Genomic DNA, 18,517 nt, shown 5'->3' with positions numbered 1-18,517 from the left:
ACGTCCACCCCACAAAGGGTCCCTTCTCTCCCTCTGGCCCAAGGCCCATGAAGCTCCCATTTCATGGTAACAGAATGCCATGTGGCAGGAATGTCAACTCACAGCTCACTTCCAGGGAGACCTCTCCTTGGATGGTCACCGCTGATTCCAGATGGAGCCCACTTGCTTCCAGGGCCTGTGCTCTTTCCCGCTGCCATCCCTTGCCTGGAAGGAGGCCTGGGTTCCCACAGCCGAGGAGGGGGGGCCTGGGCCTGGATTTTCTCACATGTTCTCTCCTTTCTCCCCAGGGCTTCTATTCCTGGTTCTTCAACACCGTCACCATGAAGTAAGTGCCCGAACCTTCTGAGCTTGTCCAACAGCTGCCTTACAGGGGGGACGATGGGGGTAGCACCTGTTGCCCTGCAGGCCTGGGCCTGGGACCTGAGTTTTGCACCCCAATCCCTACCCCTGCACCCTGACCATCTTAGCCCAGCCCAGACAGAGGATGCTCTCTGGGCTTCCTGGGGCAGGAAATGAGAACTGACCTGGCCTGCAGACCTCAAGAGAGGACCACTTTCTCACACATAGAAACATGCTTTTATGACCTCCACACTAGGAAAAAGAAATTCCTCCTGCATTGCTCTTTGCTTTATTTTTGTGGCCATCTTTCCTCATATTGAAATGGAAAAGAAAACACTGGGCAGAAGGGCGCACTTCCTCTTGCCTCAGCTCTGATTACCGAGGGCCAGCGCCTTGCCTGCCGGGCCTCCTGGGTCTCTTTAGGGCCAGACCCCACTTGGGAAGGAGACCAACCCCAGGTCAGCTGTTTTCTCCTGATTCTCCCATGCTTCAGGATTCTGACTCCATGCTCCTGCTTCTGCCCTGCTTCAGCTGAGCACCTTCCAGAACCCCTTGCCCCCACTGTGTGGATGTCCGTGTATACATGTGCACACACTCATGCCCATGCACACAGCTCTGCCTCCACCTCATAGCCCTGTCCATTCCTGGGCACTCCCTAAATATCCCCCATGCATCCTGCCCTGCCCATCTTTCAAACCCCTCCTTCAGGGCCCTCTCTTGCCTGGTGTGCCTACCTTGGGGTGCCCCCCAGCTGCCCCTCAAAGGCCACCGCAGCAAGGGGCCTGACAGGGCCTGCTAATTTGCATTCTTGGCAAAGGCTCAGAGGACTTCCTCCTTCGTGTGCCTCCAGGCCCACTAGTCAAGGGCCTCATTCATACATTTCCCCTGAGACCCCACCGTACCCCCATGAGCCACCTCAGGGCACCTCTCTTTCTCTAGACCTTCTGAAGGGGGCACAAGGCACCTGGCCTGAGCCCTGGGGATCCTAAGCTGGGCTCAGGACCATTGGCCTCTGGTGTTGGAGCTCCAACCCTACTGATGGAGGAGTAGTCCCCATGGCCTTGCCTCCCTCCACCCCAGTCTTCCTTTGTCATTCATCAGAGCCCCTAGGAAGTGATACAGCTAGTTTGTGTGAGGTTCAGAGATCCTAGCCACATGTAAGGGAGAGTGGAGGGGAAATAGTTTATTTCTTGGCACCTTCTCTGGCTTTGCTATGGTAACTTTTTCAAAAAGATTTTATTTTTATATTTGAAAGAGAGTATGAGTGAGCAAGAGAGAGATGGAGCCGGGGGAGGGGCAGAGGGAATGGGAGAAGTAGGCTCCCTACTGAGCAGGAAGCCCAACACAGGGCTCAATGGCAGGACCCTGGGGTCATGACCTGGCTTAAGGCAGACATTTAAGCAACAGAGCCACCCAGGCACTCTGGCTTTGGTAATTTTTAAGGCATGCACAAGCTCACAAAATAGAACACTTTGGTAGGTGTCTCAGTGGTGTGTGTGCAAATATGAGATAATAAGAGGCACATCACTATGTTGGTGCACATCTGTGTGTGCAGCTGTTCAGGTGTGCATACCTGGATCTGCAGGTCAGGGGTAGGTTGGTATGCACAGTTGTGTGTGTGTCTGGGTGAGGATCCTCTTCCCCTATCCTATTCCACCCTAAGGCTCCTCCATTGGGAACACATAATCCAAGAAGGGAGGAAGGCTGGCTATTGCACCATGCATCCTGCAGCATTTGAGAGCAGTGTCTAGAAGATAGCCTGACACATTTGCTGAGCAGGGACAAGGATGCCAGAGTCTCCTGTGCACAAAGCCCAAGCAGCCTAGTTGGAGAGGCAAATGTTAACGAGAATCACTACATATAATTCATAATGGGGAGGTTATAATTGCTGTCCAAAGAGCATTTGGGAAGCAAGAAATTCATTCCAACCAGGGATAGGGGGTTCAGGAGAAGCAGGTTTTGTACTAGGCCTTGAAAGATGGGAAGAATTTCCTTACTAGGCCCCCTGGAGGATCCATCACAAATAAAGGACCCTGTGAGTGAAGGTTTGGGGCAGAGATGGGCAGGGAGCATCCAGAAATGTTTAGTCTGGTGTGGCTAGAAACAAGGATACATGGCAAGAGAGAGAGGCTAAAAGATTGGGCTGGAAGGATCAGCCCGGAGGATCTCGACTGCCATGCTGAGAATCCTGGGCTTTGATCTAGAGGCAGTAGAGAGCCAATTCCTTTCTTTTCTTTTTTCTTTTTTTCTTTTTTTTTTTGAGCAGAATCCTCAGAATGAGAACCTATTTGTAGGCAGAAGTATGGGCTGGGGGGACTGGCAGTTGAGAAAGTCCAGAGGCAAAGTGAGCACCTGAGGAGGTTTCTCCCGTGCCTGGGTGAGAAGTGGTGCTGACGAAGGGAGGGGACAGATGGAGAGAGATCATGGGGCTGCAGTCTATGGGTCTCCACCTGGCTTTCAACTGGTTTAGAAAATGAGTGATCCGGGTCTGGTCTCTGGGGAAGATACCCATGCCACTCTCTGGGAGCTGGTGAGATATGAGGAGTTGGGAGAAGGGTGAGAGAGGCTAGGGCAAACCATGAGTTGACCGGCAAGCTATTGAAAAACAGGGTTAGTTAAAGCTTCCAAGGAAGGTCAGAGCCAGAGGTGGGTGCGTGAGGCCATAATTGAAGTTGTGGGAGCAAGATTGAAAAAGAGTGTAGATGGGGCAGGAGGAAGAGGGCGCAATCTCTAGGGCCTGGACTCACGGAAGCCACGGGCTTCGGGCTTCGAGGACCCAGGAGGGTGTGGCCCGCAGCTCGCAGCTCTTGGGTGAGTGGAATGAGAGTAAGAAGAGGGCGTGGACGGCAGTGATTTGGGTCTGCATTGGGACGGCCATTCCAGGGTAAGCTGTCCACAAAGTAGAGGCAGAGGAAGAGGCAGGCGGGAAGAGGGAGGGTGAAGGTGTTGACTGGCTCTTGAGGGGAAACAAGTCAGGGAATGGAGGCTTGAGGAATTTCTTGTATTTCAGAGTGGCCCATGTGCACTTGAACCCGGTTGTGGTTCCAGGGGAAGAAGAGTGAGTAGGTGAAGAGAGGACAGTGGATACAGTTGGTCTCCAGAAAGAGGCAGGGGAAGGGAAGTGATCAGAGCCAAGGGGAGATTTATTGTGAGGAAGAGGGTGGTGGCTGGAACATCGTGGTTGAGAAGAGGAAGAATGAAGTAGAGGAATCCAGACAGACTCAGAACTACAGCTTCCCCCGGAGCTGTAAGGCAGGCTGCTGTAAGGCGGATAGCCTGACTTCCCCCCAGAGAGACGGGGAGACAGACGGAGCAGTGAGCCCAGGGTGGGGAGCAGGAAGGAAATCCTTGTGTCCTTGGCCCCCCAGCCCCGCTCTGCTCCCTCCTGGAGATCAGACAGAGGCTCTCTGCGCCCCCCGCCTCAGAGGCACACTCCGTCAGGTGACCAGGTCTTGGCACCCCAGCCTGCAGCAGGACCCTCCCTTCATTCCCGCTCTCTGGCACCCAGCCTTCTCGCCAGTTCCCACCCACTCCATTCTTGGGATTTAATTCTCAAGTCCAGGCCAGGAAGTATTTTAACTGCTTGCAGTTAAAAAAAAAAAAAAATCGAGAGCTCTAAATAATTCCCTAAATGGGGAATATTGAAAAGCCTTGAAGATATGCTCTTTATAGTATTGTTTAAAAATAAACCTGAATCCTGGACTGGATGCTAGAAGTTGCACACAATCTACAAGCCTGATTGGAGTGAGGGTGAGTAAACTCTGGTTCGCCCACCAATGGGGTCGGGGCCACCCTGGTGCTGAGTGTGAACCCGTGCTCCGTCAGTGCCACTGTCATTGTTAATCACTGTTCAGCCGTGCAGACATTTAAGACAAAATGTGAAATGTTCAGAAAAGGCTTTAGATTAAATGCTGAGCAACACAGCAATACATCCGATGCTGTTTATACTATGGTCACGAAGTTAAATCATCACAACAAAAACCTAAAGGCAATGAACCAAAGTGCTTCACAGTCATTATCTTAGGCTGATTGAGATTGTAGGTGGTTGATTTTCTTCTCCTTTTATTTCCCAAAAATTCTATAGTAAGCATGTGCTACTTTGAAATTTTTTTTTTGAAGTACAACACACATATGGAAGAGTGCACAAAAAAAATCAATGTCCAGCTCAGTTATAGCAAAGCAGGTCAAGGATTAGAACATTGTCAACACTCCAGGAGCCCTCCTCCTGCTTCCTCCCAATGCCCCCTTCCTGTCCCCTCCCACTCACTTCTCACTCTCCAAAGGCAACCCGTACCCTGACTTCTTTTTTTTTTTTAAAGATTTTATTTATTTATTTATGAGAGATACACAGAGAGAGAGAGAGGCAGAGACATAGGCAGAGGGAGAAGCAGGCTCCATGCAGGGAGCCTGATGGGGGACTCGATCCCAGGTTTCCAGGACCAGGCCCTGGGCTGAAGGCGGTGCTAAACCGCTGTGCCACCAGGGCTGCCCCGTACCCTGACTTCTAACTCCATTGTTGAGTATCGCCTGTTTTTGAACTTCGTGTCTGAAAACATTCAGTATGTATTTGTTTGTGCCTGGGTCTTTCACTCAATATTGTGTTTATGAAGTTCAATTATGGTCATTCATTTTTATCTCTGTATAGTATTTCATTCTACATATTATGTGATATATCATCTATCTATATATATATCATTATATGTATATGTATATCTCATATGTATACATATATATCTCACAATTCTTTTTTTTTAAGTAGGCTCCATGCCCAATGTGGGGCTTAACTCATAACCCCAAGATCCAGAGTCACACGTTCCACCGACTGAGCCAGCCAGGCACCCCTATGGCTCACAATTCTTGTGTCCATTTTTGTCTTCAGTAGACATTTAGGTTGTTTGGGGCTGGGCATCTGAGGTTCTTATACATGTCTCTTGATACACATGTATATGTGTTTCTACTGGAAATAAGACTAGGTGGGAGTTGCTAAGTCATAGGGAGTGCATATATTCAATTTCCTTAGATAATACCCACTGTTTGCCAAAGTGGCGGTGCCAGACTACGTGCCTGTGGGTGTGGGAGAGCTCCCAGTGCCCCCCACCCCCACCCTCACCAACACTTGGTATTGTCTGACTTTCTAATTTTGGCCGATCTGGCAATGTGGAGTGATGTCTCCCTGTGACTTTAAAGATTCCCTTTTAATTTACAAGTTAAAAGAGAAAAGAAATAGGGTGCATCTTGCTATCCCTAGTGGTTTGTCTGGTGCGCGCCCCATAGCAAGCACTCAACATGCATGAGGAAGCAATAAAAGATGGAATGGATGGTTGATTTCAAAAGTGCTTCTGAAAAAAAAAAAAAGTGCTTCTGGATTCCCAAGTGTGTGTCAATAATAGCTTCTGCCTTGGACATGCCTCTGAAATTCAGTGAAATACATTTCAGACATGATAGAGGCTTTGAGATGAAGGGTGATATTTCTAAAAATAAAAATAAAAACTTGGGCATAGGGTGATAATCTTCTCTTCCTAATCTCCCTCTACCCTCCCCCCCCCACCTCCCCTCCCCGCCCAGCTTAGTCTGTGTCCATATCGGCCCCCTGAGGACAATCCTTGTCTATATGTCTCTTCCAGGAATGAGGATCTGATCAGCAAGTGTGGAGACGATGCCCGCACCTACATCATGTTCCAGTATCACCTCATCATCTTTGTGCTGATACTCTGCATCCCCTCCTTGGGTATCATCTTGCCCATCAACTACACTGGAACCGTTCTGGGTAGGTGGAGCTCAGTGTGCCCAGGGCCTGGGCCACTACAAGGGCAGCCCAGTAGGCAGGATAGAGCTTGGGTCTTGGTAGTCTAGAAATCCAAAATTTAATTCCACTTCTCAAAATTCATTGTGGGACCTGAGGCAACCTAAACTTTAGTTCCCCCAAGTGGAGAACAAGTTTGGCCCAGGACCTGGCACATGGCAGCAGGACCCTCCCTTCCCTGCACGTGGTAGCAATTCAGTCTGAAATTGGCCAGGTGCTTGCTAGGCCTTTTTATGGCATGTGATCTACTGCAAAGATCCCTGCACTTGATCTTTCCCCACCTCCACTGGGGCAGACACAGCACTGGAAGTGCAAAGTTGGTCTCCTGGGAAGTCTTGGTACACTTGTTATAAAAGAGACAAGTCCTTTTGACAGGCTGACATTGTTGGTTTGGGCTTCAAAGACAGAAAAATCTTGATTCCCTGACTTTGACCCATATCTGCTTCCCAGAAAATACCTTCGCCCAATCTAGCAAGTTATTTCAGTTTATATTCAGCAGATCAATCTCCCTGGGCATTGGGTCCTCAGCTATGGGGGTTGGGAGAGAATGTATGGCCAGTGCCTAGCACATAGTGAGCACTCAGCGAAAACCAGCCAGGATTTCATGTAGAACTATGAGGATGGGCAGAGCTGGAGGCTGTGTAACTGGGTGGTATAGTTTAGCACCCCAAATGCCCAGGTGGCAGCCAATGGTACCCTGGTTCCTCACATGTCTGTCTCTCCTCAGCCACAGGTAAGCTTCAGCTAATTCAAGGTGGCATCCAACATCTGTGCCACCAAATATGGCCACCAGAGTAAGCAACCTCTGTCTTTCCAGATTCTCTTCCTAAGAGCTAGTGTGTTGGCTATATTTTATATAATATGTATGTTATACTAATGCAGGATTTCTGGGCACATTTCATAACATCCAGAGATGTCTAAACTGACAAACTAACACACTTTGCCAGAAGGATATAGTCTGTCTGAAGGAGGCAATGGGACATTCTTGTTGTGATGGTTGCCAGGGTTAACAGCCTTGCTGGTTTCATCCCTCCACTGATGGCGGGGCCCCAGGCTCCTTCAATGAGCATTTTCTGGTGCCTGCCATGCTCCAGTTGGACACTGGGGATGCCACACCAAGACTTGATCTCACAGCACAGCCATAGAGCCTGAACCAGCAGTCCCAGGGAGAAGAAGAGGCCTCTGCTGGTTTTGTTGGGAGTTGGGGGCAAGTTCTGGGGAACGAGAAGGAAGGGCAGGATGTGGGCAAGCGTCTCCAGACCCCAGGTGTTCATTCAGCAACCTTGAATTTGAGCGACCCCCCAGCTCAGCCAAGAAACTGGCCTTGAGGTCAGCCACTTTCTTCTCTTCCAGATTGGAGTAGCCACTTTGGTCGGACCACCATTGTCAATGTCTCCATAGAGTAGGTACCTGCGCCTCTTACCTCCCGTTCTACAGGCTGGGGCATTGGTGGGGAGAGAAGGTCCAATGTGTGGGTTGGAAATGTGGGCACTGCTTTGCTGATAAGAAAGGCCTGGTTTCCTTGGGACCTGTGTACTGAGTGGGAGGCCAGAAGTTGCATTCTCTTGGCGGGACAGGACTCTTGTTGCCTCAGTGTCCCTGGATCTGTAAGAGGTAACAAACTGGCCACTCCTAAAAACTTGGAAAGATGGTTCTTGTTTGTTTAATATGTCCAGCACCCAAGTGGCAAGGACTCTGTAGGAAGTAGAGGCTTAAACTATTATTTCCTGCCCACAAAACAGTGCAAGTCAACCGTCATATAGTGAATAAAGCGTAGACCCAGTTCCCATAGTGGGGGTGGAAGGGACCGAGGAACCACATGACCTGGCTTCATGCCCCACCTCTGTCATTAGCTGGCCCTGAATCTGGGGCAGTGCATGCCCACCCCAAGCTTCATTTCTGGTCTGTTGAGGAAGAACAGCTGTTGGACATGATTCATGGATTTGAACAGCATCCCACCCAGTTGGTGGTTAAATCAATGTGTACTGAGCCAGGTATGGCCCTGCCGGTCCCTGCTGAGAAAACAGGCCCCCTGGGTGTCTTGGCCATGTGTGGCCGACTTCCTGACAAAGCTGATGCAGCAGGTCCAGCAGGTGTGGGTGGGCTTTCACACATTCCTGCCCCACTTCCCCTGCCCCACCCCTGCCCCTCTGCCCCCCAAATCCTGCAATCTGTCGAGCTCCAAAATCAGCAGAATGGGGCTGTGGCATCCTCCTGCCTCCCCCTCCAGCCACCTCCTCCCCTGGTGCTGCCAGTACCAGAGCAGAGCTCACCAGCTTCTCCCAGGCCAGCCACTGGTGCAAGGTACCTACAGCTTCCCGGCAAGATGTTAATTTTAATAGGGCAGGAAAAACCCTTCAACATCCATCAATCCATATTGGCAGAGAGCTGGCGTGTCCTTGAGAGACCACATAAACCTGCCCCTCTGAAGAAACGGAGAAGTGAGACATCCAGCTGGACAGGGACAGGGAATGCTAGGTGAAATGCCCGTGGGACCAGTGGTGAGGAGATATTTTGAAGCAAGGCAGCTCTGCTCTTCTCAAACTGCACCAAATATGGAGGGCCCTATTTCTGAACAGTCCTCTTGGCCAGATGCCTTGGGACAGCATCATATGAGCCCCAAAGCCCTAATGCCACCACTCTTGCTACTTTAGGGGAAGCAGAGCGAATCTGCCGGGCCCTCCTCCCTCTGGGCCTGAGTATGACCCCCCCATTCCCCACCACAGAGGTCACATGGCCCTCCACTGGGCAGCTATGGGAGCCTGAGCGGGAGCCGCCAGCAGCACAATACAGCGTGAGGAGCCCCAGTGCTTCCACCACCCAGTGCTGCCACAGCTAGGGTGACCTCGGGCAGGTCCCCCACCACCTTGACCCTCAGTTCCCTATAGTTAAAATGAAGATAGTCACAGGGCCCCCTTCATACGGCATGAGAGTCTAGTGAGAGAATGTACAGAAAGCATTGAGTCCCACCCACCCTGGGTCTGGCATATAGGAAGTACCCAATAAATGTTAGTCTTCAGTACCTGGCGTGGGACACCCCCTTCTGACCATGGCCATCCCATTCCAAGGTGCCCGAGTGTCTGGAAGCACCAGAGGGTCGCCCAGGGGGCACCGTATGGGGTGGGAGAGGGTGTTCTCATCCCTCCTGTGTCTTGTTTCTGGCAGGAGTAAGGTTCTGTGGCTGCACAGCTGCTTCTCCTTCCTCTACTTCCTCCTTAACCTCGTCTTCATGGCTCATCACTGTTTAGGGTTTGTGCCCAAGAGGAGCTACAGGGTGAGTAAGTGGAAAGAACTCCCAGAACTGTTCCCTCCCAGCCAGAAGCTCCCCCGTTGGACCTCCCCACTCCCAGCCCTCAGAGGCATCCCAGTTGGGCACATTCTGCACACCTGTGGGGGGCAGTCTCACCTGAGCAGGGCAAGCCTCTTCCCCTTAGCCCAGTGGATCAGTACCTGGCACCTAGCACAGCTCTCCTGGTCGGTAAACCATGGAAACACTTCCACACTGGTTGGTAAACAGCTGCTCCCAGGTGCATCCTACGCCTGTGCCCTGCTGCCCCCACCCCCCTCTGAAGACCCCTGGGCCCCCGCCTCCCAGCACTAAAGGGTTAACAAACCCCTGGACCAGCAAGGGGCTTCCATCCTGAGTGCTCAGCGCCCCCTGCTGGGGAGTGCCCAAGTTCCTTGCCCTTCCATAGTTCTGGGGTCAGAGACCCCGCCCCCCAGGGCCTGGCCCACGTGTCCCCACTGTCCTGGTTTGGGTCACCCCCACCCCAGCTCCCAAGCAGGCCCTAAGATAAGGGTTTTCCACAGCGTTCACTTATTCTAAAAGTGGCTCCTAGGAAAAACTTCTAGAGGGTGGGGAAGTGAGATGGAAAAGAAGGTTCAGGTAAGAGGGAGCCATCAAGGAGCGGCTCACACTGCCCTGGGAGTCCGATAGGACATGCACCCTAGAATTTTCCCAGTCTAGGGGAGCAGTCGGGCACTTTTCTACCAACAACCTGTCCATCACTGGTTGAGGCGCATCTGGGGCCTTACCGCTTCACACACCTGCTCCCTGACATTGGCAGCCCCGGTGTTTAAAGTGCGCAGCTGCCCTTAGGGTGTAGAGGTGAAGCTGAGGGGCTGCAGGTGGGCCCAGCAGTGCTGCCTGCCCAAACCCGCACCCACACCCATATGGCCCCAGCTCCAACTCCAGGCCCAGCCCCTGCCCCAGCCCCAGCCCCAGATCCAGCTCCAACCCCAGTCCCAGCCCCAGCCCCAGCTCCAACCCCAGGCCCAGTCCCAGCTCTAGCACCAGCACCAGCTCCAGTACCAGCTCCAACCCCAGGCCCAGCCCCAGCTCCAGTACCAGTTACAACTCCAGACCCAGCCCCAGCTCCAGCACCAGCATCAGCACCAGCACCAGCACCAGCAAGGGAAGGGGTATTTGGGCTGTCCTGGCTCTGGTGACAAAGGGGAATGGTGCAGACTAACACCCTGGGCTCTGTCCTCAGCCATTCAGAGCTTCAGTGTAATAGGATCCTCTCCCTCCCTTGATGGCATCCATCCTAAAGGACCAATACACTCTAACCCACCCCAGAATGCAAATCCGCATACCTCTGAGAGGCTACCCCTAATGCTTTGGCCTGCAAGCATGGAGGCTTGGGCACCCTTGACCAGTCTGGACTCAGCTACTTCAGGTTTCCTTCTTGTTACCAGAAGCTTCTGCTGAGACTCCCATCTTTTGAAGCTCAGTTTACCAGACCTGAGGGGATAGCCCGGGAAGACATTTCCCACTCACAGAATAAAATATAAAGTTTGAGGGGCTTCCCCATCCCCTCCCCAGAGTCTACTCACCTCCTAACCCCCCTGCCCAGTCTAATGTCAGGGACAGCCCTGCTATGTGAACCTCACGTGGCACAGTGGAGAGGCAGCAGGGCCAAGCAACGGCGGGGCCCTCTGGTTAGCACAAGAGCACGAGCAGCCCTTGCTCCTCCCGGAGCTCTGGTCTTCCTCCCCGGCCTGGTCTGCAGCCTCTGGCTCTCCCTCCCTTGACCTCAGCTGTCTATGGCAGGGGACCTGCACCAGGACCCCAGAGAATAACAGAGATGAAGCATGCCTTCCCTCAGCTGCCCTCAGCTGCCCTCAGCTGCCCACAGCTGCCCACAGCCCACGGCACACAGCCTGCTGAATTCGGGGACACAGGCCCAGGCAGCCTGGCTGAGTAGCAGACCTACTCCAGACAGTTCTGAGCCACCAAAGACCCAGACATTAGGAGTCCTGTGTAAACACAGTCTTCTTTCTCCATTTGCCCTCCCCACCTAGGTCACAAGGACCCTAATGATCACCTATGTCCCAAAGGACATCCAAGACCCTGAAATCATCATTAAACATTTTCAGTAAGTGGATCGAGGGGGCAGAAGCATTGGTTACCTTCCCCCTGGTAACCCTGCCTGGATCTTCATGCTGATAGTAAGGTGCCGTAGGATGCCGGAGCGAGAGACACTCCAAGTGGTAGCCTATCCTGGACCTGGCTCAGGATTAACCTTCCAGAATGCAAGAGGCCCTGGGGCCAGTGTAGGGTCTCTGAAGCCAAGGGCTTTCCTGCGTGGTGTGAGTGTGGTGGGGTATAATTTTCTTCCTTTCCCTCGTTCCTCTAACCACAGAGCCCAGTGAGCTCCTGACCGCAGTTATCTAGAGCAGGTCATGTTGGGGCATCTTTTGTGACCCAAATTCCTAGCCCCAGGAGCTAATTCTCTCTGGTGAGCAGCAATTTCCAGGTCTGCTCCCTGGCTCCACTCTGGATCATCTGGGAAGGAGGTAGCAAATCTCAGATTACCAGGGATCAACTCTGAAATTTGACTTTACGAACAAGGAATGGAGTCCCCCCTCCAAAAAAAGGGACCACAGGCAGCTGAGCCACTCAGCCCTGTGGGCTGTAGTTCCGGGTGGGCGTGGGGGTAGGATGGCCCATCCCCAGCACCACAGGCTGGCTCAGCATCCATGTCTGTGGCTACAGTGAGGCCTATCCGGGGTGCGTAGTGACCAGAGTCCACTTCTGCTATGACGTCAGGAACCTGATCGAGTTGGATGATCAGAGGTGAGTGCAGCGGGGCCTGTCTGGATCTGGGATGGGAGTGCAAGGGGAGGATGTGGCTCTGCTGGCCCTCAACCTGCAAGATCCTTGTTTCCATTGCCCACCGGCTGACAGGCGCCACGCGATGCGGGGCCGACTCTACTACACTGCCAAGGCCAAGAAGAGTGGGAAGGTGATGATCAAGACCCACCCCTGCTCCCGCCTGTGCTTCTGCAAGTGCTGGACCTGCTTCAAAGAGGTACCTGGCCCAGGCATCAAGGGATGCAGCCGAGGAGGGGCTGGGGCCCTGGGTCTCCAGCTCTGTCCAGGGCTCTGTACCTCCGGCCCTATTCAGATCTGCTCAGGTGCTGTGGCACCTAGCTCCTCCCTCCCTTTCCACCATACCCTGCCTCCCTGTTGATAATACCGAGGAGCTGAGGCCTTTCTTGGATATCCGTCTGGAGTGATCCAAGAGGGCTTGCTCTTGCTCACTTCCAGTCTTGGATGGGAGGACCAGAGAGAACACAATAGACTGCTGTAGGCTGCCGTGCCTCAGGCTTTCAAAGGGCTAGGACAGGAACATTTGAAGGCGCTCGGCTCCATCTTAGCACCCAACCACCATGGCTTGGAGGAGGCCACAGGGCAGGACTAAACTCTAGCCAATCCAGAAAATGAATCATCCCCATTTCCTGAAAATGCTGCAGACACATTCTATCACTCCTCCGGAGTCCAGCCCAAGTCCAAAAAGCAACCCCTAATCCCCAGGTGTGCCTCACCTTCCCCAGATCTAAGAGCAGGGATCCAATGTCAGAGTTACGACCTTTTCCTGTTCTCGAGTTGGGGTCTTGGAGCCCACTGGGATACTGAGCTCTTTGCCAGGCTTTGAAGGGAGTTGGGAATGGAACCAAAGCCTCAGGCCTACCACCTGAGTGGAGGGAGGCCTATGTCCAGGCAAGGCCTTCCTAGAGCTGTGGCTTCTCCAGCGCTGAGGGCCAAATCTCGCCCCAGGTAGATGCAGAGCAATATTATAGTGAGCTGGAGGAGCAGCTGACTGACGAGTTCAACGCTGAGCTCAACCGCGTTCGGCTGAAGCGTCTGGACCTGATCTTTGTCACCTTCCAGGACGCCAGGATGACGAAGCAGTGAGTGCCAGGGCCAGCGGCTTGCTGTGCCCAGCCCGGCCCTGTGAATGGGCTTCTGCTTCTCTGAAACCATCCTTTTTCACCTCCATTCCAGTCAAGGGGAGAAGGAGAGAGAACCTCCCTCCAGTTTGCCATCTTCTGACCACCCCTCAACCCTTCCATGCACCTCAGAGGCGGCCGCTATCTTGCTTTCCAGAGCATGTCTGCATCCATTTCCCCACAGCTGCCAGATTCTGCTTGTCTCCAGAGACACCCAGGCTCTGGGCTCCCCATTCTCATGTCCTTGCTGTAGCACAGAGGTGGTCAGGATAGACATCTTGGTTTCTCTTCTAGGCCTTGACAAGAATGAATCCATTTCCCCCCATTACACATCACCCCTTTCCTCATCGCAAGTGACAGAGTCAGGGTAGAGAAGCTCTACTTGCTCTCTGCTGCAAGGCCTCCCCTAATTCATAGCCTTACAGCCTCCTCCCTCCTCTGCCCCAGCCTCTAGCAGCTGTACCTTGATAAGGAGTGGAGTAGCACTCTGGAAAGTTTTGGAAGGATCCTTAGGACAGGATCAAATAGATGGGAACCCCAGCATAAGTTCCTGGAGTATTGTGGGGCCCTCCTCTCTCTTGAGGGAGCTGATCATACACAACACTTTGTCCTCACCCACCCACACTCTATAAGGGAACAGTGGAACCACCTAGAATTTGGTCAAATACAATTGTGTGTAATTTTGCAAGTCACTTATACTCTCAAATTTTGTAACTCTCGATTTTGGTCCACTTATATCTTCCCTGTCTACCTACTTCCCAGAGGGTTAAGAAGCGATATATGTTCTATTTGGTATATATGTTATATAAAAATATACCAATATAAGACAAAACTGTTTCTCTTCTGAGACACCGTCATTCAGTAGAGTGAATCTGAGGCTTAATTACAGCAGAAACATGAATTAGAAGACCAAGGACTCCAGTGCCAGCACCTGTCCCTCTTTGGTTGTGTCTTCAGGGACTTCAATTTAGTAATCTGTGCAATTGGGATTATATTCATTGTCAATTAGCACAGTGTCCGGCACACAAAAAGGACTCAGTTGGTAGCTATTAATACTAAGATGAGGCTGAAATTAGTACCTTGCTTGTCACTCTCAAGGAAAGAGCATGTGTTTTTGCTGTCACTGCCATCAAGGGGAAAAGACTTCAGCTGAGACCCATGTGGTCCCCTCTCTTCCCAGGCAGGCCCTCCCACTGGTACCTCTTTCCTCCAGGGACTAGGCTTTAGGAGCTGCCCACCTCTAAGATCCTGGGAGGCTTCACAAATCCCCAGGAAGTGGGGCCATCTGTAGGACCCTGGCATGGGACCCCTCCTGAGACTGTGACCCTCACACAACCTCTGCCTCCTACCCCCATCTCCGCAGCATCCGGGAAGATTACAAGTACATCCAGTGTGGTGTGCCCCCCCAGCAGTCTTCGGTGACCACCATCGTCAAATCCTACTACTGGAGGGTTGCCCTGGCCCCACACCCTAAAGACATTATTTGGTAAGCCCCCTCTGCCCCTCCCTTCTCCATTCAGCCCCTCCCAGATCAAGGAAGAGAACAGGGTGGGAAAGGAATCTGGGCCAGTTCCCCTACTTTGTTCCCCACTGGGCTTGGGCACCACAGCCTCTGCCCACCCCTAACCCCACCCCACCACGAGGGCCTTGACAAAGAGTGTGACTGAGGGGCAGATCCAGGGCCCGGTGCATTCAGGTCTGGGCCTGGCAGGATGCCGGAGGGGGCTGAGTTAGACCAGGGCCATCCAGGTCTCTAGCCGGCATGCTGGAAACCACACGTGGGCCCCGTCTAAGGGCTAGACCTGAGATCCTAAGTGCATCTCCCTCCTCCATCCCTCCCCAGGAAACACCTGTCGGTCCGCCGCTTCCATTGGTGGGCGCGCTTTATCGCAATCAACACCTTCCTCTTCTTCCTCTTCTTCTTCCTCACCACGCCTGCCATCATCATCAACACCATCGACATGTACAACGTCACTCGCCCCATCGAGAAGCTGCAGGTCCTGCCTCTGCTCAGGCCAGGCGTGGGGCCCCAGGGAGATGAAGGAAGAACTCAGGCGAGAATAGGGTGGGAGGGCCCCCTGGAACACGGCTCTGGAGTCCGGGCACCACCAACATTGTGGAGGTGGCAGCAGTGTAAATGGTATCGTAGAGTGTCCTGTGTCCTAAAGGGATTGTGCAGGTCACTGCCTGTCTGAGGGACTGGAGCGGGAGAGGAAAGAGGGGGGCTGTGGGGGTGCTGCAGGCAGGTTCTGGAGTGAGTTGTGGAGGGGATGGGTGGTTCAGTCATGAGGGGGCTTGGAGGGCTCCTTTAGATTGGGTCACCCTGGGCCAGCGAGGGGTACAAAAGGTGCAGCAGAGGGTGTGGCAAGTGTGACAGCTCTGTTCTCCTCACTTTCTCTAGAGCTGGGCCCCCCTCCCCATTTGGCGCATAGCGGTGAGGGTGGGAAAGAGTGAGGTCAGTTCCCAGGTGAAGCAGGACCTTCACCTCCCTCACTTGCACACACACACCCGCTCCGGGCTGGGAGCGCTGGTCCCTGGAGGAGTCATGCAGGGACTTTGCCCTGACAGGGACTTCAGAGGAACTGGGCCGGCCCATTTCCAAATCCTATAGCCTCCAGGCTGTTATAACAGGCCTAGAAGGCCTCCACTTCCGTATTATCCTCATCCTTATTCCAAGGACACATGCACACACGCACGCACGCACTCACGCAGTCAAGCCATACTGCTTGGGCTGCTTGTCAGCTTCACAGGAGGGACGCCTCAGCACAGCTGCCCCTAGGGATTCTTCCCTCACACCTTCTCCCTTCTCTCCCACCTGTCACATGACATCACATTAAAGGTAATGTCCCACCTGCCTTCTCTGAACCATGAGGTCAGTGACAGCTGCTGGCTCTGGCCCTGGGGCGAAGTCACCACCAAGAGCCCAGGCTGCCCCTCCAGGGACCTCAGCATAGAAGACCCGTGCCCCTTGAGAGCACTCCTTGACCTTGGGGTGTCAGCCTCAGCCCAGACCCCTGGCCAGCCAGGCTGACAACAAAGGCCAGGACCGCTGAGCAGTCCTGGTTTCCTTGGGGAAACCAATCCTGCTCTGGGACTAAAGCTGGGGGAGAAGAGGCCAGAGGTGGGGGAGAAGCAAGGGTGGCCCGGAAGGGGAAGGGGCACTGCTTGTACTGACGTCTCTGCACGTCTCCGCTCTACCCCTACAGAGCCCGGTCATAACCCAATTCTTCCCCTCCCTGTTGCTCTGGGCATTTACAGTGATACTGCCTCTGATCGTCTACCTCTCCGCCTTCCTAGAGGCCCACTGGACCAGGTGAGATGGGGGCTCCTCTCCTAGCTCTCTGCCTCTCCTGCTCTCTGCCCCGGCGCCAGCCCCTTCCCCAGCCCACTCTCCCGCCAGCCTGGGGGCTCAGGCCTCCCATCTGGCCTAAGGAGTCAAACTGACATGGGATGGCTTCGATACCCAAAACCATCCCAAGACACTATGAGATAGATAGAGATAGAGATAGAGAGAGAGAGAGAGAGAGAGAGAGAGAGAGAGATAGGTTTTTTTGAAAGAGGAGACCAAGTTGTCTCTGGGCCCCTGGCCTCAGGGATGCTGAGATTGGGCCACCACCTCAGGCAGGTTCAGGCCCAAAGCAAGGCCTTCTTGGACAGCTCCCTCAGCCTCCAGCCATGCACTGAAGGTTTGGAGCCGTAGGCAGAGACAGGTGGCCTGGAACTTTAGGCAGGAGGCCTAGGGTGAGGAGAGAGCAGGACTTGTCTAAAAAACATCAGGAAGGCTGTCACAGAGGAACCTGTGAACTCAACCTGACTGTAGGCCCCTGTGGCCCGAGCAGCACCCCCATTTTAAACAATAGGACCTATAACTAAGCCCGAATAGCAGGTTAGCCCTACTAGTTCTATGATGGTAGCCATCTGGGTAGAAAATATTTACCATATCCTGGGGCAGGTGGACCTGCTTTTACCTGAAGACCGTGTGGATCTCAGAAGGGATTTCCTGCACCTAAAGTTCTTACCATCCTAACAGAAGCCCTTACTGGTCTTTTCTCTGTCCAAGAGCATGGCTTTTGTAGATTATTGAAACTCGGCAGGGATCCTGAGTCTTGTTGGTAATGTCCCTCTGACAAAGATATCAAGCCCACAGCGCACGTGTGCCCTTCCTCCCCATCCCGTGCCCGCGGCTGACCAGACTAGTTGACTCTACTGCCCTTGCCTGCTGCTCCCAGCTGCAGCAGAGCTCCCTGTGCTCTGTGTAGATGGCTTTGGTATGCACTAGCCAACCGATCGTCTAGGCCAGGGAGCTGTCTCTGTCTCTCCATCCATGCTGTTGTTAGGTCTCTGGTTCTTATCACATGTTTCTTTGTTCCCTTCTAGATCAAGCCAGAATCTGATCATAGTGAACAAGTGCTATATCTTTCTGGTGTTCATGGTGATTATTCTGCCCTCTATGGGACTGACCAGGTACCTCACCTCCCAGTATCCCTCCTCTCTCAGACAGGCTCACCCTAGAGTTGGAACCTCCTCTTTCAGATACTATAGGCCTACCTGTGGTTGCTGCAAATCCATTCCGCAAATGACAGTCCAATGCCTAGCATGAGCCAGGTATCATGTGGACGCTAAGGCGTCAGCCATGAACTCTGCCTTCAAAGAGCTTATTATCCAGCTGGGGAAACAAGCCATGCCCATCAGCTAACCGACAGCCTAAGGTGGGAAAAATGCAGCCAATGTACAGTAGAAATTCGAAGAGGGAGAAAGCACTGTGGGGAAAACGGCTGGTGAAGGTTTGCTAGAAGAGGCGGCCTTGAGATGAGAGGCCAGAGGGTTAGGGGTGGGGGTGGCCCAGCATTAAGAAGGCAGAGAGGCATTAAGAGGCAGTGTGGACTGGCAGCCGGGATATTAGAATGCAAGAGTCTGTAGGGATTGAATAAGGGAGGACAGAGGGAGGGAAGATAGGCCAAGAGGGACTGAACCCCAAGCCTAGATTCATTAACTAAAGGACCTACCTTATTCTTACTTCTAGTTTGGATGTCTTTTTCCGGTGGCTCTTTGACATCTACTATCTGGAGCAGGCATCCATCAGGTTCCAGTGAGTATAAGAGTGTATGCCCCAAGCACGCTCCCAGGGTACCCTGGGGC

General features: G+C 53.0%; 1 protein-coding gene across 4 annotated transcripts in view; it reads left to right on the top strand.

Moving 5' to 3' along the window:
* The window catches only part of TMEM63C (transmembrane protein 63C), a 104,170-nt gene that overhangs the window by 72,833 nt on the left and 12,820 nt on the right, over positions 1-18,517 (top strand). For all 4 annotated transcript variants that reach the window (XM_041759992.1, XM_041759993.1, XM_041759991.1 and 1 more), the window contains 13 exons: positions 288-325; positions 5,964-6,106; positions 7,496-7,544; positions 9,308-9,416; positions 11,447-11,520; positions 12,141-12,221; positions 12,333-12,456; positions 13,206-13,339; positions 14,742-14,864; positions 15,222-15,375; positions 16,585-16,691; positions 17,756-17,842; positions 18,402-18,467. In XM_041759992.1, coding sequence (XP_041615926.1) covers positions 288-325; positions 5,964-6,106; positions 7,496-7,544; positions 9,308-9,416; positions 11,447-11,520; positions 12,141-12,221; positions 12,333-12,456; positions 13,206-13,339; positions 14,742-14,864; positions 15,222-15,375; positions 16,585-16,691; positions 17,756-17,842; positions 18,402-18,467 — 1,289 coding nt within the window. The remainder of the gene's footprint in view (positions 1-287; positions 326-5,963; positions 6,107-7,495; positions 7,545-9,307; positions 9,417-11,446; positions 11,521-12,140; positions 12,222-12,332; positions 12,457-13,205; positions 13,340-14,741; positions 14,865-15,221; positions 15,376-16,584; positions 16,692-17,755; positions 17,843-18,401; positions 18,468-18,517) is intronic.

This window comes from Vulpes lagopus, chromosome 6, assembly GCF_018345385.1.
Source record: "Vulpes lagopus strain Blue_001 chromosome 6, ASM1834538v1, whole genome shotgun sequence".
NCBI lineage: Eukaryota > Metazoa > Chordata > Mammalia > Carnivora > Canidae > Vulpes > Vulpes lagopus.
The sequence above is the reverse complement of the archived record's forward strand: the minus strand, read 5'-3'. Positions and strand labels throughout refer to the sequence as shown.